We start from the raw sequence: 27,751 nt of genomic DNA, 5'->3' as shown, positions 1-27,751 counted from the left end.
TCATTTCCAAGTGAATACCCAGAAACTTTTTACCAGGCAGGCTTAGGCCTAAATTAGGTTCTGGAAGGGGATAAATTATTCTACCTCAGGGATCCTAAGAAAAGCCACAACACTGAGCCTGCTGTTACTGCTTTGCTCGAAGCCTGCAAAATTCCACAAATCTTAAAATTATTGTCAATTCGGTAAGATGATGATCATTTTCAAGTGATTTTTAAAAATCATAAAAGCTGGGGGAAAGCCCCATTTTTTGAATAAAATAAGCCCCAGAGTTTGATTCCTTGTTTTCTATTCTAAACGAAGTCGTGGCTATCTAAGGTTAATTGTTGAGCAGACGACAATTCCTTGGGTCCCCTGGCAACTCCAAGCCAGGGGACCCTCAGTGACACACCGCCTTCCCGGGACTTTCCGACCCCCTGAGTGTCAGGATGGGAAGGACCCTAAATGAGAAGTCTTTTATTTTCTTGGAAATACAAACACACAAACAACTCCCCCCCCCCCCCCCCGCAAAAAAACCCACCACCACCAGAAGAAACCTGAGGCTCAGTTGCAGAAAATCTGAGAGGCCTAAGTCACCACCCCCTTGGGTAGGCCCGGGGTCGGAGCCCGCTAGTTCCGGGCCCTGAGGCTTTGGTCCGGGCACTGGGGGTCGGTCGGCGCCGCGGCTGCCGGGGCCGAAGGAGGAGCCAGCCACGACCCTGAGGGAGGATGAGGAGACGCAGGGCGCCCCGGTTGGGAGTCTGAGGTTGGGACCCGGAGACGCGGGCGCGCCCTCGCGCAGCCCCGGGCCCCGCGGTGGGACCGTAGCTGGCCGCGTCCGCTCCTCCAGCCGCGCCGCCGGGGAGGGGTTTTCCCGGGACTTGCCGGCCCCTTTCAACCAGGAAGTGAAAGCGACGTCGGGGTCAATGAAAACAAACGGGGAGCCCGGGGGGAAGGAAGGCAGGCGAAGAGGAAGGAGTTGCCGGAGCGCGGAAGGGAGCAGCCGGGGCGCGGAGACGCGAGCGGGGGGCCGCCTGCGGTTACTGTTCTGTCGCCGCCGTCGCCCAAGCTCCGCCGGGGATGTCTGAGCCCGCGCATCGCGGTCCCCGAGCTCCACGAGGCGGCCGCCGTCCCGGCCTCTAAGGGCCCGCCACGTACCCGCGGCGCGCGCGCGCGCGGGCTGAGGGGGGCTCGGGGCCGTCCGGGGAAGGGGCCCGGCGGGCCGGGAGCGGCTGTCCAGGCTCCGCGCTCGCCCCAGCACCGCGGCCGGTGTCGGGCCAGGAGGATGAGCGGCGCCGGGCTGTGAAGCATGGAGGGGGTTCTGTACAAGTGGACCAACTATCTCACTGGTACGAGGGTTCGGGCGCCCGGGGGGCAGCGGGCAGGGGGCTTGGGCGGGCTTAGCGGAGGAGGCTGCGGAGAAGGCAGGTCAGGGGCTCTCCCTCCCACTGCTTGGCCCGTGGTGCTCCTCAGCGAATTGAATCTGCCTGGTTCCCGGGCTTAATCCCTGTGCGTGTCCCTGTTAGAGCCCCTTCGGCCTCTGCAGTTCAGACGGCGCACCTTCGGGGGGGTGGGGGGGTGGGAAGTGCACGGGACCACTTCTTGGCCGGAGTAATGGTACTGCGTTTACTCCTGTAGTTTCCTGAACGATTCCCAGGCGCTCTACCTGTGCCGTTGCAGTCTCTGACCTTATTTACACCTCATTCATCGTTTTGTTAATAACTGAGTTGTAAGGGTATGAGACTGGAATGGGCCCCCTAAGGTCAAGATTTAATTTTAAGAAATCTTTTTCTGTTATTTCTTTCACATTTCCTTAGCAACGCGGTTTATTTTAATAGTTCTCATGAAGTTTGTGCGTAGCGAGCATGATTTTGGAAGCTGTCCCTAGGTAATATTCTCTTAGGAGTTGGTTGTCAGTGAGGTAGCTTTATGTTTTGGAATTCAGGAAGGTGTGAGAAATACCTGGAAGGAGGTGCAATATGCTGAAGAGGAGCAGGGAAGTCAGTTTCACCCATGGAGGGGCTTGGCAGGAACTCCCCAGTTAGGCGTTTCTGTAGACCTGAGACCAGTACACAATACCCTTTGCCATGACACTAACCACCTGACTTGTTAAGACTATTAAATCTCAGTTCTAGACCCATCTCTGCCATCAACCAGCAGTAGTGACAAGCCACTTGTTCTCTCAAGAGCTCAATCCAAGGCCAGAGTAATCAACTGCTTTATCCTGAAGGTGCCTTCCTATCCAGAATTCTATGATCTTGCCACATTAGAGGAAGGGGAATGGGTTTTAAATAAGATTAAATAGCAAACAGATTTCTTGGTCCATTATAATAGCCGGTAACTCTTGACTTGCGGCCCACTTTCTCACCCTGCCACAAGTATTATAGCCCTTAGTAATTGTACGGTAAGTTCAACTTGTGTCTGCCTGACCTTGCGCAAAATCTGCATAAATACTTTGAATTACAGTTGCCTGTTTTTTTAAATTAATTACATTGGTATGCCAGATTTATAGTAGCAAATATTTCATCTTTTATGATAGATGGATGTGTTATGTTTTTTACACTAAAATGTCAATTAGTTTCTATAAATATCTTTTAACAGGAAACATTTAAAATGAGGCAAACTTTTTATTAAGCATTTTCATATTTTTTAGTTGAGATATTGCATTAACTTTAAGACAGTAGTTTCTGTGGTTTGAGATGCAAATGATCATCTCATTGCAAATGTTTATGTGTTTTGGGAGGTCTTTTGAAGGAGGCGCTTATGCATAACCCAGAGTAACAGGCAATTACTGAGATGAGTCATAATTTATTCCTGTATTGAAAATGTGTGGTCTTGGTTGCTGGCTGTCTTTCTCATCTTCAGTGGCACTGAACATCAGCTGATTGAACTTTTAACCACATGTGCTTAAGGTTTTAGTCATTGCAGAGCATTTAAATGAACTGCTAGTATGCAGTGTAGAAGCTTGATGAAATTAAATCTTTTGGTTGGAAGAGTTCCATTTTGAAAATTTAAATTTGGTTCAGTGGCATGCTGATTATTAATTTTAGTCCATCTTAGGTCAGAAAGCTGAGCAGCTGTTCATACTAAGTGATTTTTAAGGAACCTTCCAGTTCAATCACAGTGTTCTTTGAGAATCCTTTGTGGAGAATAAGGAATTTAGTAACATTTGGTAGTTGGAGATAAAAAGAATGTGTTTTAAAAAAAAATTTTTTTAAGAGGGAATACCTATGAGTCTTTTTTTTTTACAGATATAGCCCTCCGTTTCATGAATGCGTGAATCAATTAGAGATTGTTTTATTAAGTATTTCTCCAAAAAGGTGTGAGGAGATAATGAACAGTTTTAGGGTAATTAACTGTGGTCATCTTTCAAGTTGCTATAAATTCTAAATGAGTCATTTTTCTCAATATTTGTTTTAAAGACATACTGAATTACAACATTGCAAGCTTACAAAATCACACTGGGCCTGGGGTGGAGGAGTGTATTTTCACATACTCTGCTTACAGTTTGTTTGCCCAGGTGACTTAATGTTTGGGAAGATAATGTCTTCATCATTTCTATGCATGCTCAATACAACATACTCTCATGTGTATACTGCATATCTATACTCTTAGGGATAACATGTAATATCTCACGTTTCTGGTATTTAATCTTTGATTCAATCAGTCACTTGAGAAATGCACTTTTTTTGGTACCTATATGTGCCAGGCACCATTCTAGCTGCTGGGAATGCAACGACGAATAAGTTAAAGTTCATGGACCAAAAGAACTTACCTTCTAAGAGTTCCATTTTTAAGAGGCCGCACTTCTAAGAGTTTCCCTAGGCCTCATTAGGGAATGTAGTATTTAATAAAAAGAATTTTCCAAGCATCAGAAACTTTTTTTGGATATTCATTTCTCTGAACAGTATTATGACAGTCCCTGCTGTGAAATGAAATCTTTTTATGGTGACTCAGCAGTGCCATTTTAAAAATGATACAGATAAAGGCTTTTGAGTAGGTAAATCCTGGGTCTGCATTAGGATGTAAGAATGATTTCCCCCATCTGTCACTGTCTTAGCACTATTTGGCCCTGGAAAAATGGGATTGAGTAATCATGTAGTAGGCTATGTGCAAAATGAGCAGGCTGAATTGTGATTTAATAGTCCCAGAAAGAACAGGGACAGTCACACTCCCTTCAGCATGGTCCCCGTGTTATTAATCAGCGAACAGTAGTAGATTAGTAGCATGCTCAGTAAGATTTCAGGGAACACTGAGTTTGGCTTGCCAAGAATGGGAGCTGAGCTCTGAGAAGAGCCATCATCCTCATCCCCAGCTTTGCCTTGGAGCCAAGTCTGTGATAGTCGTGTGCTCTAGTCACTGAATAAGTACTAATTCAATGAGTGGTTGCAGTTTCTAGCATTTCTGCCAGAGCCATTCAGCAGCAGAGCAAGGAGAAGGGGGTGGTGGGGATCCATGCTCTCGCCACAGGGCATGCATCTTCTGGTTGAGAGACTGGAAGTCATCTAGCAGCACTCACTGTGTGCACAGGAGTTTGCTTAGGAAATATTTTATTGGAGAGGGAAGGTCACATTGTAGAATTAGAGAGCTAGGTGGCACCTAACGGGTCCTCTTACTCAATTCACTCATTTTAGAGATGGACATTTTGATATTATTGAAGTGAAAAGATTTGTCCTAGGTTACCCAACTAAAGAATGGTAGTAGAGCTAGGGCTAGAATTCAGGTCTTCTTTTGCTTTTTCCATTATATCATAACCCAAACTCTGCTCCCTTTTAGAAAAAGGGGACAGTTATATTGCACCCTGTGTAGGGCTGCTTTTGAGGACAGGTCTTACTGGTTGTTAGTGAGAAGGTTGTGAGCCAGAATAAAGGTGTTACTCCTTATATTTATGCTGATCTAGAGATTTCCTCAGAAATCTTTCTCAACAAAGAGGAGATTGGTGCCAAAACAGTTTGGGCAAGGCTTGTCAATTAAAAAATTGATTGTCAGAATGTTATTTTAGAGCAAAGAAATAACATGGATGGTAAGTTTTGAAATCATCGTTTTCTATGTGCTGAAAGTAATTTCTTATTTATGTTTTTATAGGTTGGCAGCCTCGTTGGTTTGTTTTAGATAATGGAATCCTGTCCTACTATGATTCACAAGATGATGTTTGCAAAGGGAGCAAAGGAAGTATAAAGATGGCAGTTTGTGAAATTAAAGGTAAGTAATTAGCAGACTGTGGAGTTATGTAAAGGTAAGTAAAGGGTTCTGCAACATACTCCAAAACCAGGAAAAAAGCACTTTTAACCGAGTAGGGATTTATTTATTTATTTATAATTCTCACCCAAGGATTTGCTTATTGATTTGAGAGAGAGGGAGATTAATGTGAGAGGGAAACATGGACTGGTTGCCCCCCATATGGTCCCCGACCGAAGATTGAACCCGCATCCTAAGTAATGTGCCCTGACTTGGAATCAAATCCACAACCTTTTAGCTGTACAGGATGATGTTCCAATGAACTGAGCCACCTGGCCAGGGCCAAGTAGGGATCTTTTAATACCATTTATTTCCTTACCATCCAGGAGTGGCACTTAGCATTGTTAAGTACATTGTTTGATGTTTCTCTCTATAAACATACTTTGAATTGAATTTCAAAGTACTAGTGCATGTCTTCCAGTTTGGACTTGAAAAACAATTTCTTTTTAAAAAAATTTGTATTTATTTTTAAACAGAAGGGAAGGGAGGGAGACAGAGAGAGAGAGAGAGAGAGAGAGGGAAACATCAGTGTGTGGTTGCCTCTCACATGCCCCCTACTGGGGACCTAGCCTGCAACCCAGGCATGTGCCCTAACTGGGCATTGAACCGGTGACCCTTTGATTGGCAGGCTGGCATTCAATCCACTAAGCCACACCAGCCACGGCTGAAAAACAGTTACTTGTGGATTCCATTCATGTATTCATGCTGAATCCACAAGTGTTCTTTTTCATCCTCGTAGAAAGGAATTATAAAAATTGGAAGCTGAACTATAAAGAAGCTCTGTAGATTTTTGATAAAGTATGAAGTCAGAATCATACACTGGTTTTTTGCTGAATAAGAGATAAGCTCTTCTGGGTAGTAGAGATGTTTTTCTTTCCTTTCTTTTTTTTTTAATCTTCACTTGAGCCTGTGTTTTCATTGCTTTTAAAGAGAAGGGAAGGGAAAGAGAGATAGAAAGACATGGATATGAGAGAGAAACATTGACTGGCTGCCTTTTTGTATGTGCCCTGACCGGGGTAGGTGTTCCAGCTGAGGATCAGACCTGCAGTACTCCAACCAGCACTGGCCAGGGCATCTTTTCTTTCTTTTTGGTGATCTTCAGAGTTTTGACCAGTACTGGTCAGGAATATTCTAGGAAAGCTCCTCTATTGCAATTTGTCTGATGTTTTCCCCATGATTAGACTGGAGTTATGGATTTAAGGGGAGAAAATCACAGAGGTAAAGTGCCGTTCTCATCACATCATAACAAGAGTGTGTACCATCAACATGACGTGGCACTCTTAACTACCCCTGACTCTGTGGCTCAGGCAGTTTGTCAGGTTTCTCTCCTGTAAACGTACCCTCCCACCTCCCTTTCCATACAGTGTTCTTCCAAAATGGGAGAAATAAAGCAATACATCATGCTGTACTTTTCGTGGAGGAAGGTTTCATGGACCACTGATTTATTTGTATGTGTGGTTGGGGTGTGTGTGTAGGGTGGACGTAGGTAGGAGAGGTCAGGCAAAATGATAATGAAAAGTGTTCAATTCTTCAAAGAGAATTGAAGGAAAAAACTAGAACTCTAGAAGAGTGAGTGTTAAATCCCCATAGGGAGCCTTGGCTATATAAAATACAGAAATATTTCAGCCTGGTATATTGTTACTTGTATGTCCCCTGAAATATATGGGATAAATTTTGTTGCTTTATTTTTAAAAATCACACAAAAGAAGCACATTCAAAGCATGAGTTTTTTTATCTTTTAAAAAAGTGATGGTTTTATCTCATTCCCCAAATTTAATTCCAAGTGAGATTCGATGAGACTCAGAAGTCACACTACATTCAAAGTTCAAATATTTGCCAACCTTGAGCATTTCAAAAGACTGTTAAGTAGCAGAATTCTAAGAAAACTCCAGAATGTTTTTGAGCTACAGTAGCATTTTTGTTGTTGTTTTCTGTTTACTCATTTATTAAAGAATAATATACTCATGATAAAAGGGAACAAATCTTAAATATTCGGTTTGAAGAATGTTTACAAAGTGAACACCCTTGTGTATCCACCATCCAGATCAAGAATTAGAACATTATCAGCATCTCAGATGCTGGGGTAGTTTCATCAGGTCCCCTTAGCCACTCATCCTGATAAAAGTTAACCATTAATCTAACTTTTATTACCAGAGATAAGTATTGTCTGATTTTGAATATTTTATAAATGGAATAAATCAGTATTTTCTTCTTGTCTGGCTTCTTTCACTCAACAGTTTGTTTGTGAAATTCATCCATGCTGTTCTGTGTACCGGTAGTTTGGGCATTTTTATTGAAATGTAGTATTTCCATTGTGTCAACGTCCCACAGTTTGATTAGCCATTCTAGTATTGATGGTGGTTTGATTTTTTTCCCCATTTTAGGACTTATAAATAAGGCTGCCGTAAACATTGTAATATATTTCTTCTATCGAACATATGTATGCATTTTTGTTCAGTATATACCTAGAACTGGCGTGGAATTGCTAAATCAACTTTTAACAGATATTGAAAAAAATACTCTTTATACTTGTTAAAACATTAAGAGACTTTTGTTCAGGTCTACTGTAACAGGTATAGGGACTACAACAGTGGGGTTTGGCAGGGGGTGAGGGAGATTGGGCTCAACTGTAAATACTAAACACAGGAAAAATGGGAGTTTATAGCAAAAGGGCAGAATGGGGGATAGGTGGATGGAAAATTGCTTAGAGGAAACTTCAGGGATACAGAAGGATGTGGACCAAACTGACCTAACAGGATTCCTGTGAAAGGCGGGCCAGGGTGATCAGGTATTATCTGGGGGTGGCAGGAAAAAGGATTTTGGTCATATATCCAGGGAGATTAGGTATAGATAGTAGTGGATTCTGGCTAAACTCACTTGGCAGGATTCCTGATAAAATTGGACTCTACAAAGACAGAGAGAGAAGCCCAAGTCCTAGTGAAGCAGAGGGTCCGGGGGAGCCAGACTGAAGTGTGATTAAAGAGAGAGTCTTTGTCACAGAGAGTGCCAAAGTGTCTGCTAAAGTGGTTGTACCGATTTGCTTTCCAACTATCAGAGTATGAGAGTTCCAGTTGCTTTGCATCCTTCACGAAACTTGGTATTAGCTAAGATTTTGATTATTTCTAGTGTATAGTATTTTCTTACAGTGATTTAACTTGCATTTCTTCATTCAATGATGTTGAGTACTTTTTCAGGTATAAATAGCTGTTTGAACTTTCTCTTTTTAAGTCCCTTTTCAGTTCTTTGGCCCAATTTCTCAATTGGGCTGTCTTTCACCTTGATTTGTAGGAGTTCTTTGTGTAGTCCAAATGACCTTTTGTATTGCAGAGGTATTCTCCAGCTCTGTCCTTTGCATTTTCATTCTGTTAGTGGTATCTTTTGATGGACACAAGTTCTTAATTTCATTAAAACCCAGTTTGTCAAGTCTTTAATTAGAACTTTCTATATCCCACTTAAGAAATCTTCTGCTATGTTCTTGAAAGTTTATTGTTTTAGCTTCTGTATTTAATTTTAATTTTGGTCTGTGATTTGCTTAAAATTTATTTTTGTATATGATCTCAAGTAGAGGGTCAAGATGCTTCCTGTCCCCCCATGTATGGAATCCAGTTGACTGAGTACCACTTATTAAAAAGACCAACCTTTCACCCACTACATTGTAGAGACATCTTTCTCACAAAGTGAGTAACTGTGTGCTTGTGGTTTTTTCCTAGACTTTTGTTCCATGGGCCTGTTTTTCTATCTTTGTGCGAATATCACACTTTCTTAATTTCTTTAGCTTTATACTTCTTAGTATTGGATAATCAAAATCATCTTAGTTCTCTTTTAGCATTGTCTTGTCTATTATTGGCCCTTTGCATTTCCTTAGACATTTTAGAATCTGCTTGTAAATAACCACAGATATTTGTTGGAATTTTGATTGGAATTGTATTGATCTATACATCAGTGTAGAGAGAGGACTGCATTCTTGACAGTGTTGAGTCTTCTAATACATTAGCATGGTATAGTCCTATATGTAATTAGGGTTTTAATTTGTCTCAGTAATGTTTAATAGTTTTACATAGAGAGATTTTGTCCATTTTGAAGAAGTTAGAGGTTTGGAAGCATTGTTGTTAAGTTTGTGCCTTCTCAGATGAGTACTTGGGAGGGTGCAACCCTTGACTGATAACATAAATTCTGGTGTGTTTAAAAATGAGTCATCTTATTTTAGTTTCATTCTGTAGAAACATGATTGGAAATTAGAGCCTTGTTTTCTCTTATGGTAGCTGTTGGTATTTTCACTAGTATTGGCAAATAGCAAAAAAGAGTTACTCTTGGAGCTCTGGGATTTTGGTAATTTTAGCCTAGTCTAGAAATCTTTTGTACCCATCATTCACCATTTCTCTATTCATGACTATTATCATTTGTAATACAACACAATGCTCCACTCAGGCCTGTCTCCTGATATTCTCTGTACATATATTTATTTCCTCATCTAGAACTTTTCTCATGCAGTTTTCCTGTTTCAACTTTAAGCAGATCCTGCTTTCAAAAATCCCTTTTCTCGAAGCCTTTTTTAGTTTCTTTCTCTTCTTACCATTCTCATTATAATTACACATGAAATCTCTGTACCAGAGAGTTCAACATTGAGGTGTGTGATTATTTTTAGTGTGTCAATTTGTTTCCTTGGTTAAATTGTCACCTCTACTAGAGCAGAGACTTCTTTTTTATCCTGCTCTAGCATCCCCCGTGCCCTCATTGTTCTGAGGTGAGTGGTGATTAATGGCAGTGTAACACACTGAGTCTTATAACCAAGATTTAGAATTGGCTCAGCATGATTCTTGACCTGCTCTCTATTGTTTAGTATCAAAGCGGGGTATAGGAGATGAGGAGGTGAGGATGGAAGGGAAGAGAAAGTTTCCAAAATATTCATACTTTCCAGGTGATTATGATATGCTCATTAGTTGAAAACTTTTGTTCTAATGGAAGGTGGCTATAGTTCCTCTTATTGTACTTCATCTATATGCCAGGCACTGTCCCAGGCTGGGGGAATACCAGAGCAGTCTGTGGCGCCGCTATCAGAGAGATCAGTAAAAATTGCATCGTAAGTGGAATAACGCATATGTATTTAAGGTGGTACAGCTGGCCCCAGGGGAGGGAGTTCTTGGGGCTCATGTCTCGGTGGCTGACTTGTTGGTGTTTTCTCGTTCATGTGGCAGTGCTGCCAGCCAGGGCTGTTGTGAAGAGGGTGGTTTGGAGAGTGCCACTAGGTAGTCCCTTCCTTCGGTGTCTGAAATCGCTCCCACTGAGTGAGAGTGGTGATTTCATTCTCCCCAACTTACGTAAGTCCATACCTGTATTTCCCTTTTGTTTATCATCCTAGTCCACTCAGCAGACAACACGCGGATGGAGTTAATCATTCCGGGAGAGCAGCATTTCTACATGAAGGCGGTGAATGCAGCTGAAAGACAGAGGTGGCTGGTTGCTCTGGGGAGCTCCAAAGCCTGTTTGACTGATACCAGGACTAAAAAAGAGAAAGGTAATTTTTCTTGCAGTGAGAATATTTTCTTACATAAATACAAATTGTCATGTTCACTTACAGTAATTTATCCCAAAGAAATAATCAGAAATGTAGATTTACATACATAGATATTTATCATAATAAAAGTAATTGTAAACAGTACAAAGGTTTGAATTTCAGGGGAATGGATCAGTAGATTGTATAGGGCTTCCATAGGCTGATAGGTTATTACATGTGCAGTAAAATGTTCACAAGGAATTTCAGTGATGTGAGGAAATGCCCAAGATTAAATGACAATTGAAAAAAACAGGATTCAAAATTATATATCCATTCACTGGACAGCTCAGCAAAGATATGCAAGAAGTGGTCAGGTTGTTACCTTTGGAAAGGGAATTTGTGGGAGGGAGACTCACTTTTCACTGTATACATTTTGAATTTATCATGTATATATATATATTGCCAATTTAAAAGGACTAAGTAAAAATCAAAAGCAAAGCAAATAATTTATGGTATTCAATTATATGCATATATAGTGTGAAAATAACAATAGTATTTATATTTTGGTAGTGAGATTGTAATTGCTAAGTTTTTCTTTTCTACTGTTTTAATTAAATTTTTTTTTCTTATTTTATAATTAACAACACTATAAGTCATTTTAATTATGTTATTTTCATTATTTTTATAATTAAAATTGACCTTATATTATTCTTATAATTAAAAACAATAGAAGTTATTTAAATTAGTGAAAGCAACTAAATTATGGATAGTAAGAAATGAAGGCTAAGGCCCTGGCTGGTGTAGCTCAGTGGATTAAGCACGGGCCTGCAAACCAGAGGATCATGGTTCGATTCCCAGTCAGGGCACATGCCTGGGTTGCAGGCCAGTTCCCGGCAGGGGACACACGATACATTGTGTGTCCTTGGCAGAGGCAACCATACATTGATATTTCTCTCCCTCTCTCCTTCCCTTCCCCTCTAAAGATGAATAAATAAAATATTAAAAAAAAGAAAAGAAATGAAGGCTAAGGATTGAACTTGTAACAGTTTTCAAATGTATGAAATGAGTATCATGGGAATAGTATGGCTAAGGGTAGGGTAAGAAGGAATGAATACTCACAGTAGCTAAGAGGTGGAAACAACCCAAATGTCCATAGACATAGATGCGTGGATAAACATAGTATGGTATGTACATACAACGGGATATTATTCAGCCTTAAAAAGGAAGGAAATTCTGACACATGCTATCATATGGATGAATCTTGAAGATACTATGCTAAGTGAATAAACCAGTCACAAAAGGACAAGTATTGCACTTTGTATGGGTGCCTAGAGGAGTCAGATTTATAGAAATAGACAGTAGAAAGGCTGTTTCCAAGAGCTAGGTAAGGGGAGAATGGGGAGTTACATAGTGTTTAATGTGTACAGAATTTCATCTGGAGAAGATGAAAAAGTTCAGGAGATGGATGGGAATAATGGTTGTATGACAACGTGAATGTAGTTAATGCCAGCAAACTGTATATTTATAAATGGTTAATAGTAGTATGTTTTACTACAATTAAAAAGAAGGAATGGGCTTAAATAGGGTAGAAGGTTGGGTTAAAAGGGCACATAGAGCTGCTTTGGTCCACTGTGGCTGGAGTGGCTTTTTGGCCAGTACAACAAAACAGTGCCACTCTCTCAGGGATGGAGAAACACCAGGACCTGCTGGGTTTCTTCTTCTTCCTCTGCTGCTTATACTGGCAGTTTAGAAAGTATTGGTATATGAGTGGCTGAGATTATGGCTGGATATTTAGTCTGTCCAGAGATATTAAACAAAATAAGGTACACTCTTAATTTAAAAATACTGAAAATAATATAATGTAAAAATGAAACTGTGAAAGGAAAAGAAGGAAATAAATGGATGTTTATGTACAATAGTTTCTTTTTATTCTTTTTTTTTTTAAAGATTTTATTTATTTACTTATCTTTAGAAGGGAAGGAGAGAGGGAGAGAAACATCAATGTATGGTTGCCTTTCGTGCGTCCCCTGCTGGGAGTTGGCCTGAAGGGAACCAGCCTGCAACCCAGGCTTGTGCCCTGACTGGGAATCGAACTGCGATCCTCTGGTTCGCAGGCCTGAGGTCAATCCACTGAGCTACACCAGCCAGGGCTCTTTTTATTCTTTTTTAAAAAGATTTTATTTATTTATCTTTAGAGGGGAAGGGAACGAGAGAGGGAGAGAAATATCAATGTATGGTTGCTTCTCTTTTGTCCTCTGCTGGGAACTGGCCTGCAACCCAGGCATGTGCCCTGACTGGGAATCAAACTGCAATCCTTTGGTTTGCAGGCCTGCACTCAATCCACTGAGCTACACTAGCCAGAGCTATACAATAGTTTTAATTACATAAAAATTAAAAACTTTTGTATGCCAAAATATACAATAAAGAAAACGGAGTGATAGATCTTGGAATGTATTTGCAGTATATAGGACAAGTGAAAGATTGCTCAATTTCATGTGTAAGACATTTTTTAAATTATGAATTTGTATATTATTAAGAGAACTCAAACATTAGAATAGGAAGAATGAGTTAAGGACAAGAAAAGCCAATTAACAAAATAAGAAAAGTAAGCACTTTTCCAATGAAATATGAGTGATGGAATGGAAATATCTTGTATGAGACATTCAGCAGTCATCACCCTGTCTCTAAAAATTAATCTACCTAAACCTCATGATTGACATATGACTGCCAATTTTTTTTCCATTTATCTGAAGAGAATGTGGTTTCTCTGAGCCTTTGTGTCCTGTTTCCAAGGTCTGTCACTTTAGATATTATTTGTAGTATTAATTAAAAAAAATTTATCCTGCTTAAGACAAGGAGGGGGAGAGAGATGTGCCTTGAGGGACAGAGGAGGGCGGGGAGGCTCACAGTTCTGGGAAAAGCGAGAGAGAGCCCACTGGGGAACAAAGGGGCTAGGGGAGGGTCCGCACGCTCCCCAGAGAGAGCCGCTGTCTTTTTTAATGATTGCATTTTGTTGTTTTGCCTCCAAACAGGAAACCTATCTAATTGAATGTTCATATATGTTGTTTTCAGAAATAAGTGAAACCAGTGAATCTCTGAAAACCAAAATGTCTGAACTTCGCCTCTACTGTGACCTTTTAATGCAGCAAGTTCATACGATTCAAGAATTTGTTCACCATGACGAGAATCAGTCATCTCCCAGCATAGAGGTATAACAAAGATGATTCTCTCATGTCTGATTCTGCTTTTCAGTACAACTGATGAGAGAGGTTCTTCCTGTAAGATGACAGGGAACGAATTATTTTCAGCTGTTTCGAGCTCTCCCTACTCTGGGTTGTCCGGAAATCTGTAGAATCATCTAGATTGTATCTGTGCAGGCAGAGTAAAGCAGGAAGCAGCGTGTTTCTTCAGGGAATCAAAGCCTATCTTTGCAGGCAATCAGTAATTGGATGGTCTGAGTGGGGAAGAAGCATTCCAGGATTCCAAGCATTCCAAGCACTTCAGGCTGACTACTTGAAATCATTGGACAATTGGCTATTTTTCGTTTGTAATAATGTCATAACATAACTACTGAGAGTTGATAACTTAGCTTTATGATATAACTTTAAAAATTTTCACAACAGTAATATAGGAATCAAAACTCAGGCTATGAATTAGGCTTACTCTTTCTGATAAAATAGGACCAGTGAGCTCTCTTACTCTCTGGCTCAATAGCCCACGTGGTTTCTAGTCCCCTTTTGCCTAACTTGGGAGAAATGGGATAAGAAATTTTCCTACCTCTCTTGCTACCTTCTGCTGTTGGGGAGGAATCTTGTGTGAGGAAGGTCTTATTTGGTTGTAGGTACATTCAACCCTATGGCCATGTATTATGTCACCACAAGCTTTCTGGAGGTGTGCCCTCACATCTGCTCCAGCAGCTCAGGGGCAGTATCAGAGACCCAGGCATGCCCCATCTTTCTGCTTTGCCGTTCTTTCTGTCTTGGGTTTTTCTATTAAGGCCTGAGGTTTCAAGGTGACTGCCAGTGCTATATAGAGGCAGGAAGTGGTCGGGTAGCCTAGGTAGAGAGAAACCCAGGAGACAAGAAATTCCAGAAAGTTCCCAGCAGACTTCTCATCTTCTTTGCTTGGGTCAATGGAAACTAAGAAAAATGAGTGTTTGCCAAAGGGTCATAGAATAACTATGACTGGCTTAAACCAGTCTGTATTTATCCCCCAAGGTCAGAGCACTTTGCTGTCCTAAAAAATTTAGTGGTTTTTATTCCACCAAAGAAGAAATGGGAGAGTGGGCCTGGAGTAGACCTGAATCGTGCCTGCTGCTAAGTGGTTTCCCAGGTGCTCACTGCTGCGGTCGCCTTCAGAATTCAGGCAGCCGTCAAGCTGCTGTTTAGGTTAGATTTATTTAAGATAAATTCTGTACACGGTTTTTCAGTATGATATTTGGCTTGAATGTAAAACTTATTTTTTTCTTAGAATCCAGTTTCTTACACTGTTTACCTGAGAGACAGACAGTTATTATTAAGTGTTGCTTTAATTCTAATGTATTGTATTATAAATAGGTTTGAACATAACCTAGTTGGGTGTCCTACTCATTGCTTTTTTGTGAGGTAGCGCACGATTCCACATAGTTGTGTGTAAGTTTGTTCAACTCTGTAATTTTTCAGAACATGAACGAAGCCTCTTCTCTACTTAGTGCCACATGTAATACGTTCATCACAACGCTTGAGGAATGTGTGAAGATAGCAAACGCCAAGTTTAAACCTGAGATGTTTCAGCTCTCCCATCCGGATCCCTTAGTTTCTCCTGTGTCACCTTCTCCTGTTCAAATGGTTGGAACTTACTGTTTTTCTTCTAGTAGTATTGCATGTTTCTGTTTTTAAGAGTGGAATCTGGCAGTGGGAGGGCAATAGTCAACAGGCTGGATTTTTAAAAATTGTATTCATATTCTCTATTGGACCCTCTCATTCGGTGGGTTCAGCATGTGCCAAAGTCATGATCCTCTCCCCTTGGAGGAGCTGTGCCATTTGCCCCAGTGTGCCAGGAAAATATTATAATGTTCTTTGGGTTCTATGATATGATACAAGGTTGAGGAGAACTGTTCTGTTTGATAAAACATGTCATAGGGATAAAATTAAACAAATCTTTATAGAAGTTATAAGGAATCTGAAGCAGCATGTCACAGGGGAAACAGTGTTTTGTAGTCTGCATTTGGACCCTCTGAGTAGGCAAGTTTCATAATCTCTCCGGACCTCGAGTGTCTGTAAAATCAGTGTCTTCTTCATCCGAGTCTCATTGCAAAAGATCTGCCCTGCTGATGTGAGGAGCTAACTGTTGAGAAGGGCAGTAGATTTGTCATCCTTTTCAAGCTGGTAAACTTGTTCCAGCGTGCTGTGGGGAACTCTCAGGTGAGATAAGGTTGATGAGACTTTACTTTTTTTCTCATGAAACTGTTTTCAGGAGCCCTTTTATAGAAGGAAGAATGCCACCTGGCTACTGTTCTAGCAATTACCTGAAGACTTATTTATTGGAAGAAAGAATAGGGTACAACTTACTCCTGGTCTCTGTTATCCACCCCAGCAAACTTAGTTGTAATAGATTTAGTAAGGATGATTATCTAAATTTATTTACATCACTGGTTTTTAATCAATGTATGAGAGACCAATAGCATCTTCTGAGATAGGTGTACTATGAAAATGAGCTTTGTGACCAGATCAGCTTGGGAAGTGCTAGGTTAACTTAAATTGGGTTTTTCTGTCATCTCTGCCGTTCCTTTTGTGCTGACGTATATTATGAATCTCTGAGAAGGAGAAATAGTGCTGACATTTATTTGACAATTAAAAACCCTTCTGGTTTTTTTGAATAACATCTCACAGGAGGGTAGTGTTGAGTAATACAGTTTGACAGTGTTGCTTTCAGAACAATTGTAGGTATACTGTGAAATGTTAAGTAACACATATAGCTGAACAAAAAATCTTTTGAGATGGGTATTTGGTGCTATGTTCCTGAGATTGATGTATAAGGGATACACTTTTCTTTTTTAACTTAAGGGGTACTTTATAGAGTCAGATACAATAAAAATACCTCAAACCTGCCTTGTTCTTGCTTTGAACTTCTAAGGAAAATGCCTTCTGTTATAAATTCTCTATATTCCAGAGAGGTCATATATGTACTAATGTATAAGAAACTTTAATAATTGTTTCTTTTAAACCAAAACTTTCCATCAATAAAACATTACAGGAAATCCAGTTAGAGGCCGCTGCTCACTTTTCCTTGCTGTGCCATTTTTCTTCTCCCCTAAAGCACAGACTGTGGCTTATGTAATTTGTTCTAGAGACATAGAGCAGGGAAAGTAAGGTCAGACAGTATTAATAGGAAAATCCTTTAAAAAAACAAGTAGGTGAAAAATAAAGTTGAAACATTGGAGAATTCCAAAATTAACATGGTAGTTATAACCATTTTATGTAGTTATTTTCATTGTGTCTCTTGAAATTAATGTGCATTCAGTTATATTTCAAATCATCATGGCAGTTCAAACAGTGGTCATTTTGATCCACAAATTGAGTGATAATTGTATTGGGGATGTCAAGTGAGTCATTCTAAAAGAAGTGATATCTGTTCAAGGAGATATTAATGTCCAGTTGCATCTTAGTGTCATTTATATTAGATGTCCCTGGACTACAAAGTGGATGGGTCCTAACTCTTATCATTTCAACTGGGATTTCGTAGAGCAACTGGTGGCTCATGTCACACATGTAGAAGGCATCTATTTACATGAGACAAAGGTTAGACTTGGATTGGACCTGGAAGACTCTTGGGCCCTGTGTATAAAAGCAACCATTCTTAGCCTTTAGTATAATAAACTTTGTTCTCTTGCTACCTTGTGAAACATTGAAATAATCTGTTTTATTTTGCTGCCTGTTTCCATTTTTTTTAGTGTATTAGCTGAATCTTCTAAATGATGCTTAGTATTTGTCATATTTATTAATGCTCTGCTAATAAATTTTACTTATTTGTATTTTAAATAAATGGTTTTGAAACCTATTTGAGCCTTAGGGTTCTTCTTCCAAGTTCTTTAAAGACTTGAATTATTAATGCCACCTTCCATGAAAAACACACTTTAGAACATCTGTGGAACAGCTTCCTGAATAATGAATGGTAAAGAGAAGCTTTGCTCCTAGACTGTGTTCCTGCTCTTTAAAAATGTAGTGAGAGGGATTTATTAGAATATTTTCTGGCTTACTACATATACCTTTTTGTCAAAAATATTGTGATTTGGGGGGACTAGTTAAGTATACTGTTTTTTATATTTACGTATGCACACAGACACATATATGATATAAAATATGATGTGTGGTTTTTAGTAGTAAGAAAAGAATACGGCATGTTTTTGGTATGTGTTGAGAAAGATTCCCACTAATGGTTATTAGGGAGAAAGCTTGACATTGTGCAAATAATGTTACTTGAGTATGTAAAAAAATATTTTTTGTTTTTGGCCAGCTACCTTTTTCTCTGAATAAAGGTAATATATTAGAGCTCCTTTATTCTACTTGACTAATGGATTATGCTTCTTTCTTTAAATTTCCAGATGAAGCGTTCTGTCAGTCACCCTGGTTCTTGCAGTTCAGAGAGGTAAAGCTACATTTTCTTTGGACCACGTCTTCTTAAAGTTATACCTACTTAGGGAAATTCTTTGGACCATTACCATAAAGGGGTATGGAATACGAATTCTGTATGGGCAGAGTCTGATTCTGATTTGCTCAGTATTTTTATATCTTAGTGCTTAGCATAGGGCCTGGCCCTAGTTGGTAGTCAGTAAAGAAAAAAATGAGAGGATAAGTTAACCAGCAAGGTAAGCACCTGGCCAGCTATTGTATCTTTTTTAGATGTTTGAAATGATACCAAACTGTAGTTGATAGAAATCCATTTTTGGCACACCAAGGCTCCAAAGCTTAAGCTTGCTCATTTTACTACAGCTTTTTATACCATTATATGTTTATGCTGAGCTGTTGTTTAATTAGGAGCTAAAGGTCATACTGAGAAGACAGAAAAAAGTTATTATTTTTTGTTTTTCTTTTTTATTTCATTTTAAAATTTATTTTTATTGTTCAGTTATAATTGTCCCCATTTCCCCTTGTTGCTTTCCCCTGCCCTGTCTAACACCTGCTCCCAAAGACAGTCCCCTCCCCATTGTCCTTGTCCACGGGTCCTTTGTACATATCCCCTTCTCCTCTCGTCTCTGGTCCCTGTCAGTTTGTTCTTTATTTCCATGTCTCTGATTTTTTGCTCATTTGTTTGTTTTGTTGATTAGTTTCCACTTATAGGTGAGATCATATGGTATTTGTCTTTCGCTGCCTGGCTTATTTCACTTAGCATAATACTCTCTGGTTCCATCCGTGCTGTCATGAAGGGCAGGAGTTCCTTCTTTCTTTCTGCTGTGTAGTATTCCATTGTGTAAATATACCACAGGTTTCTGATCCACACATTTATTGATGGGCACTTAAGCTGTTTCCAGCATTTGGCTCTTGTAAATTGTGCTGCTATGAACACTCGGGTGCGTAGGTTCTTTTGGATTGATGTTTCAGGGCTCTTAGGGTATAATTCCAGCAGTGGAATTTCTGGATCAAAAGGCAGTTCCTTTTTTAGTTTTTTGAGGAAATTCCCCACTGTTTTCCACAGTGGCTACACCAGCCTGCATTCCCATCCTGCACTAGGGATCCCTTTTTCTATAACCCGGCCAGCACTTGTTTGTTGGTTTGGTTATGATGGCCATTCTGACCAGTGTGAAGTGGTATCTCGTTGTAAAACCAGTTTGTATTTTAAAGTATATATTCCTATCAACACATTGAAAAAATTTACCTTCTAAAGAGATCTTGCCAGTATCCCAGGCTATTAGAATATTCTTTTTATTTTTTTAAGATTCTATTTATTTATTTTTAAAGAGAGGGAAAAGGAGGGAGAAAGAGAGGGAGAGAAACATGTCTGTAATTGCCTCTCATGTGCCCCCCACTGGGGACCTCGCCCACAACTCAGGTATATGCCCTGACTGGGGATCAAACTAGTGACCCTTTGCTTCACAGGCCCGTGCTCAATCCACTGAGCTACACCAGCCAGGGCTAGAGTATTCTTTATCTTGGTAGGTGACATTCTTTTAAATTGCAGTTATCTTACTTGGTTCATTTGAAAGTGATGAGATTATAGTGACATTAGCATTTTTCTACATTACGAATAAGTGCTAATGGAGGCCTTATTATTGCTCCATCACTGTTTTTCTCCCTCTAATGGTTATGTAACCTTTGACTGAACTGTCATGTGCTCAGAGGAGTCCAGTGATGATGTTCTCCACGTATCCAGTCCCATCAGGAAATGAAGAGTTCCACCAACTGAATTTTCCAGAAAAATAGAAGCTTGATCCCTTTGACAAAATTTTATATTTATGAGAGAAATTTTTCTGACCCGTATTTTACCTAAAATAAGATATAATTATTTACATTAAATAATTAAAAAATTTTTATTTTATTCTAGATGAATAAGGTCATTAACAACAGAAATGTTGGACTTTCATACAGTGATAGCCAAGACGCTGTTCAGTGGTGGCGATTTGTTTCTTTGTTGAATTTTTTAGACTGATTTTTAGGCTGTTTTTTTAAATAGTTTTTTAGCCTCCACTTGCCATCTTTGTCTCGCTGTCAGTGAGTTGACCTCTAGCATGCTCTCAAGCACCTGCTTGTCCCCCTTACCCTGCTATTTGTAATCGGTTATGATATGAGATCTGTGCCCTTGTGAGATCCGCAACTTAGTTTTCAGACCTTAGTTAATCCCTCAATATGTCTGCTGTCTCATTGGATCATCCTCTCTAAAAGAAATCACTTTCATTGTATCCCCTTTCCATTTAGTTCTGCTCACAGGGTCATGTTATCCCGGTTATCAGCCATATTCGAAACAGCGTGACTTACTTGTGGCCTGACCTCTGAACACGTAGAATTTACTAAAATAGAACTTTGGGCATAAAATAGTTCCTTTTTAATTTAAAGAGGAGTCATTTAAAACTCCAGATAAGTTGAGGGTATTTTCATTTGTCTAAGGCTTTAGGGCTTAATGCTTTTTATTTAATTGGCAGGAGTAGCCACTCTATAAAAGAACCAGCGTCTGTACTTCACCGATTCTCCCAGCGACGCCGAAGGACCTACTCGGATACAGACTCTTGTAATGATATGTCTCTAGAAGACCCAGATAGTAAGTCAGATGGGGTCTGCCTCTCTTAGGTCTATTCAGCAAAATTATTTTGGGTCTTTGTAATTGTTGGAATGAAGAATACTGACAAGTAAACACTGTATTTGGGCCATTGTACTCAGTACTGAATTCCTTAATTTGAGAGTTAAGCAAACAGTACATAGTCAACAAACATTCCTATGTCCTTTTACAAATGCCTTTATTATTAACTAAGACATGCTGAGTTGTGAATACCATATTTTAGGCTTACATGTAATACCAAAATATTCAATTCTTACCACATTTGCATTTAAAAAATATTTTAGAAGAACAAAGTAATTTGTGAGTAAGATTTAGGGAAAGTTTACAGTTCTAAAAAGAAATAAAAACAAGTTCTAAGTTTAAAGGAAAACATCAGCATTGTTAATGAAATAATTTGGAATGGCCAAGGAAGGTAATTTTTTACTGGTGGTGGTGGTCAGTTATAGTAGCATTTTTTCCTGTACCTTTTTTATCCCTTACTACTTTCTATGTTTTTGGCAGCCTACTGTGATTTAATATTTTAGGAAAGATTTTGTGATTTATGTTAAATTTTAACAATTTTTCTCTTTAGGGAAAAAAACTTTGAAAGTGTGTCAGATTATCTAGTTAGACAGCAATGATCATGATTTCCACTGAACACAAATAGTCTTATTACAGTAAGTAGGGTTCCATCAGTAGGGTTTTGTTTTTCAAAGTTTCTGCTGTTGCCTGTGAAGCGTGCAGGATAGAAATCACATACAGTTCCCAATTACAAACCAGATTTTGTTCATGAGTTTATTTGTAAGTTAGTTGTATGGAACACAGATTTCATTCCCCATGTGGAGATCATGTGACAAGTGGTGGCTTGGCTCTGTAGATTGCCTGGAAGAGCCGGCCGGGTCACAGTGTGGCTAAAATAGGACAAGACAAACGGTTGGATTTCTAGTATTTGAATACACTGAAAACATTGATTAAGATAGAGTTTGTCTTTTTAAGATAGAGTTGTTTTACTTAACCAGGTGAAACAGGTTTATCTATAGCAGATTGTAGAGTTCATGAAGATGATGGAGATTCTAAAAGGGACTGCTGGCCATTTTCAGGTCTTTAGAAGTTGATGGTATCTTTTTTATGTCCATTTTTATTACAGAACTAATAATCTACTTATTGATATAAAGCACTGCTCTGTGCTCATTACCATTTTTAGTTTAAGTTGGGGCGGTGGATAAAGAAAGGAAGAAAGGGCAGGGGTAAGAGTGATAAGGGCGAGGGAGGAAGAAACCTTCCTGGGTGTTTAGTACGACTTTGGGGAGGTGAGGAAAAGAGGAACAGGGTTGCAGGGGTCAGGTGTGGAGAAAAACTATTAACCTGGTGCGTGTCATATGTGTTCTGATTTACCTTGTTTTCTGCCTTCTGTCTGTGAGCCTTTAATCCAAAGCCATTGAAAAGGTTCTCGGTGCTGCCTTGTTCTTTTCTGTCGATGGCACTTCCCTTTTTCTTAAAGGGGAACATTTCATTTGTCATAGCTATATTAATTTCTTCAAAGCTAGCTATTTTCCTTAGCTCTCTTCTGTTTTAATCACAGTTTCCATATAATATCTAAGTATAAAGCCTTATTCCATTTAGCATTCTTTAATTTAGTTGTAAGGAGTGCAACAAAACTACTCACACATACATACATGTGGACACACATGCATATGTATTCATCCGATGAGATCTGGTGCGTTCAGGGTGGTATGGCCGTAGACTCATACGTATTCATATACATACAGGTATCTCAGTTCTTTAGAACTTTTAAAAACTGGCCAGTGTAGACTAGGTCAGAAGTTTTATTCTTAGATTCCCTTCTGTTTATCCTAAAGTTTAATGGCACAGTTACTAGACAAAGCAGAGACCGAAGAGTGGTCTTTCTTAGAAAATACATGGTTTGCAATTGGCAGTCTTAGTTGAAAGTCTTTATCCCTAAATATTCTTTTCTTTGAGAGATGCAGCTGCTCCTATTTTTATTAACTAGACTTTAAAAATAAAAGTAATGAATGTTAATGTTAAATTTACATGGTATGTACCTGTAAAAGTACAGCTGTCTTGGAACTGGACCATGCCAGTGTGTTTAGTTGTGTTCACTGGCAGATAGAGCAGTAGTTTCTGAGTTGCTTTCCAGATGGAACTATGGGAAATTTCAGTGTGGGTTACCCTGTCAGCTTTGCTCAGAAAGAACAAGACCTGAATCAGCCCTAGTTCTGTTCCTAATTTTTGATCTTGTGTTTGGGATGTAACCTTTTTTTGGGTTGTGGTTTCTTTGCCTAAAAGCAAGGTCATTGACATTATTAAAACTATCAGGCTGAAAAAAACTATAGTTAATTAAGAAAGACTAAATTCAATTCAGCTAATATTGACTGCCCATTATGTGCCAACCATCATTCCAGCGATGAACAACATAAATATTTCTACTTCAGGTAGTTTCATAATTTATCTCATGAATGCTGAAGTTTCTCCTTATGACTGCCAGTAATAGGAAAGTTAGATTTTTCTCTATTAAACAAACGGTCAAAAAACTAGCAGGAAGCTAAAGTAATTCATGTCTCTGAATAGAACACTTAAAATGTTCTTCACAGAGGATTGGAATTAATATTGATGGGTTGTTTAACCTTTTAATCAATTTCTTAATAGGGCCTCTTCACTGTTCAAGAAATACACTTAATGGAGATTTGGCATCAGCAACCATTCCTGAAGAAAGCAGACTAATGGCCAAAAAGAAATCTGAATTGGAAGATCCTCTTCCATCCTTCTCTTCCTGAGGAAACAGAAGTGTCCACCTTCCTCTAAGTATTGCTATGCAAAAGCTGCTGTAATTAAACTGTGTTATAGGGAGTAGTTTTTCCCTTAGGGTTTCTCTGCACTTTATAGTATATTGTAAACAAACAAAAACCACATACCTTTGAAGTGTATTTTATCTTTATATAGTTTATTTGCAAGAGTATTTTCCTAATAACTTCACAGTATGAATGTGCATCTTTTTTTCTTTTTAAACAAATGATGGTGTAACATTTTGACATCCATAAGGACAAATGTAGATATTTTTCTAAAAAACCGTGAGGGACTGACAACTTAGTCAGTATATTGTAGCTTATAAACATGAGATCTTATAAATGTAAGGTTTCAGTTTGACAGAAGTGTGATATACGTAACTTGTGCCATGGACCAAATGGTCACTTTCCCCTGGCTGAAAATGACTTACGGTAGCATCTTGATGGTGACTGTACTGTATTCCTTTAAGCAAAAAGGAAACATTTACTATTCTAAATATTTTTAGCCCAAATCCCATGATACTGAGGATTTTTTACAAACCAGATTGTGCTGTCCTTCATATGTGAAGTTGACACTACTGATTTGTCAATACCAAATGTTGGATTAAAGTATTTAATTTTTATTTATTAATTTTTCTCTTGCATCAAACAATGACCTACCAAATTTAAGATGTGTATGCATTGGTATTTACACTGTTCTAGAAAAGAAGTTAATGTTGTAGTGACCTTGCTCACCAGAGAAATAAATGACTTTCAATGGAAGAGGATTTTAGTGCTTTTTTCCCCTAAAATAGACATTAAGCTGCAGTTTTAAGGTATTAATGTTTGCAGCTCTTTAGACTATCTAGAGACATTTTTTATTTATAAATATTTATACAAAAAAGGAATTCTCTCAAGGAAACTGTTCTATATCACTTATTCAAGAATGGCATTATTTAATTAAAGAACAAATAGCATTTTTTTGGTAGTTTCTGTTCATATCTATTGTCAGTGTTTGCCTTGTAAACTGTTTTTTTAATTCACTTTGGAGTTATGGTTTTGTTCAAGGTCTTGAATGAAGAGCACTTTAAAACAAACTGGTTTGATGTTTTTAAGTTAATATGTTTAATAAATATGTGGTTTTTGCATTCAAACTCATCATATAATACATTGTATTTTTTTACATTTGTTGATATTCTATTTTTTATCGGGTTTTAATAGTATTCATTATTGCTTTGATTTTGTTTATATATTCAGACCTCATAGTGAAAACATTAATGAGGCATATTTTTCATTTTGTTGCCTATGAGCTTAAAACAGGGTGGCTTATTTCACTCTAAAATTTTCTTATATGCTTATGTGAGATTTTTTTTAAAGTCAATATTTGGTATGTACTAAAGTAAATCTGTAATTATAGGCTTTCTCCCTTAAGTTTAAAATGGACTCATGCAATCTATAATTATTAATATGCATTTAGATAAACTGGATGCTTCTTAAAAGTATTTGTGATTTTAAATAGCACAGAGGTCATTCGATTGTATCGAGTGGAATCTTTTTCTGTTTGGAGGTTTTGCTTCATATGTCCTATTTGAGAAAAGAAGTTTGATAACGTAGTAAGTTTTCATATTGAGCAAATAGATTTTTAATTTTTTGTTTGTTTTTGTTTTTTATTTTTTATTTTTGTAGTAAGAACCTGTATTGTGATAAGACCATGAAGTTCAAGGTGCTACTGATAGGGAGTTTTTCTGGTAGTTCTTTTTTGAACCAATAGGTTTATAATGTAAACACTGTAACAAGGTTTTGAACTCCTAGAAAATAAATCCATTTTCTATTGCTTTATCCAAAAAGCTGAGTTCCTGAACAGTTTTCTGTAAATATTTTAAAAAATAAAATGCAGTCATTTCTGGTACATATTTTTTTCTTCTTAAAACAGGTGCTTTGAACAGTTTGTTACATTCCTACAAAAGGCTTTTACTGTGACTCAGAGCCACTTTTTTCTCTTAGGCGCCAATATATTTGTGAAATCATGTTTTTTTGAGGGGATTTAAATGTATCTAGATTTTGATCGGTGAATGGGAGGCATGAAGCATCCCATGATGCTTCGGGGAACCTTGCATTTTGATGAGCCCTTTGCATTTTTTCCTTTTTTTCTAACCTGAGGATATTTTTCATTGATTTTACAGAGAGGAAAAGGGGGGAGGGGAGAGAGAGAGTGAGAGAGAAACATCCATGTGAGAGGGAAACATCAATCAGTTGCCTCCTGTAGTGCCCTGACCTGGAATCGAACCTGCAACCTTTTGGTGCATGGGACAACGTTCCAACCTGCTGGGCCACCTGGCCAGGACCCTGTTTATTTTCAGGTGTGCTTGACTTTTCTGAGTTTTTAAGAAAAAGATGAAGCAAATAAGAACAATTCTGTAAAGATTTTGGCTTGTCAGGACTTAAAAAAAATAGTATATAACTATTGGTTGTCCTTGTTTTGCTTGTCTAGGCCATGGGATTGCTGAGAAATTTGGAGACTGTGTATCATCAATCTAAGCAACACCAGTACTTCCTTTTCTTTTCAAGTACCTGGTTTCTGTGGTGTGAGAATTGTAGACCTCAAAGATTCAAGCAACTTTCATGAGAATTGCTTTATAAACGGACCAAATTTGAACTTTGTCATATTACATTGAATTATTGTGTTATGTTCAATCAGGACAAGCCCAGAAGTGGATGCTATTGCTTAAACTTAAAGTCTAAGCCAGGAAATAAAGTACTTCTTTTCCACAGTTATCGTGGAGGCTTTGCCCCTGGATTGTAGTTTTTCACTATGCTTAATTACATTTAGTGTTTAGCAGTCATCGCAAGATCTCAGGAAATGCATCCTTGTAATACATTACTCTTATACTACTGTTTATACTGACTGCATGCACATTATAATATTGCCTCGGAGTCTACCAGTTTTTTACTTCTTTTATCAAATGAAGTGCCTCTGGGTCTGTCCTTTGAGCCTTGCTATTGCCACTTGGTGCAGAGGGAGAGTCCTGGCCTGGAAGAAAGCCCAGTCTGGCTGCGGGAGTCCCTTTCAGGAGATCTTCCTTTCAGTAGCTCTAGTGGGTAAGTTAACTGTAGCTGGTAGATAGTTATGCCTTTCCAGTTCCTTTCTTTGAATTCCTACTGAATTTGTAAGTTAAAAATCTTTTTTTTCTTTTAAATTTAGCTTTCTTTTTTTTTCTAAAGGAATTCATACATATCACTAAAAAACCAAGTAGAACTAGAAGGGTTACAGTGAAAAGGACTTCCTTTCTCCCAGCTCAGTGCCCCAGAGACAAGCGCCTTGAACTCTTAGTGGTGTGCTCTCTCTTTGCCTTCCTGTTTGGAAATCGTAATATTACTTTTTCTTGACTTACCAGTTTCAGAAATGGTTCTTGAATTCCATTTACGGCAAGCAGGCTTTACTTTTCTTATAACCCTATCTCCCCCATCTCTCAGTATAGATTAATCACAGCTTGTTAAATCAGTAGATAATAAATTGTGTTCCCTGATGAACCCAGTGATGAACTATCATTATGTCCTTTCTACTGGAATCTTATTTTACCCAAAACTAATATTTGCCTGAATTTGGAAGTTGCTAACTGTTTATGTACCTATCTCAATGGAAACAAAAGGAAACATAAGGAAACCTTATGTCTACCTACCCAAAGGAAACATAAGATAGCCTGCCAGCTTTTGTTTTGGGGGGAGATTTTTTCCACAGTCTTTCCTCTTCCACTATCTGGACCATTACTCTCCAGGCCTGTGCACAGGTTGGTGGCCACTCTGGGACCCCCTTTTTGTTTTAGTCTCTGGGCTAAAGTCTCTGTTTTAGTCTTTGGATCCTATGACTTCCTCTTTCTCACTGTATTGCCCTTTCTTTTGTTTTTGCCAAAGTGTACCCACTACCAAAAACTTTCTAGGGAAAGGTGCATGAGAAGTAAAAATTTTGAGACTTTACAGTTCTGAAAATGTCTGTGCTCTTGATTGTGGTAGTCTGTGTTGAAAGTATTTTTCC

The 27,751-nt window shown here is 38.7% G+C and overlaps 1 protein-coding gene across 1 annotated transcript; it reads left to right on the top strand.

Annotated features, from left to right (window-relative positions):
- Positions 1-943: 943 nt before the first annotated feature.
- Positions 944-25,627, top strand: PLEKHA3 (pleckstrin homology domain containing A3). Its single transcript, XM_037044364.1, has 8 exons — positions 944-1,325; positions 5,062-5,178; positions 10,574-10,729; positions 13,781-13,917; positions 15,370-15,534; positions 18,291-18,334; positions 20,823-20,938; positions 23,603-25,627. Exons 1-8 carry the CDS (start codon positions 1,286-1,288, stop codon positions 23,728-23,730), a joined length of 903 nt encoding a protein of 300 aa, XP_036900259.1. The 5' UTR covers positions 944-1,285; the 3' UTR covers positions 23,731-25,627.
- The last annotated feature ends 2,124 nt before the right edge of the window (positions 25,628-27,751 follow it).

Source organism: Sturnira hondurensis, unplaced genomic scaffold (genome assembly GCF_014824575.4).
Source record: "Sturnira hondurensis isolate 20B ecotype Veracruz unplaced genomic scaffold, ASM1482457v3 Scaffold0004136, whole genome shotgun sequence".
In the NCBI taxonomy this organism is placed as follows: Eukaryota; Metazoa; Chordata; class Mammalia; order Chiroptera; family Phyllostomidae; genus Sturnira; species Sturnira hondurensis.
This window is presented reverse-complemented; position numbering and strand designations above follow the sequence as displayed.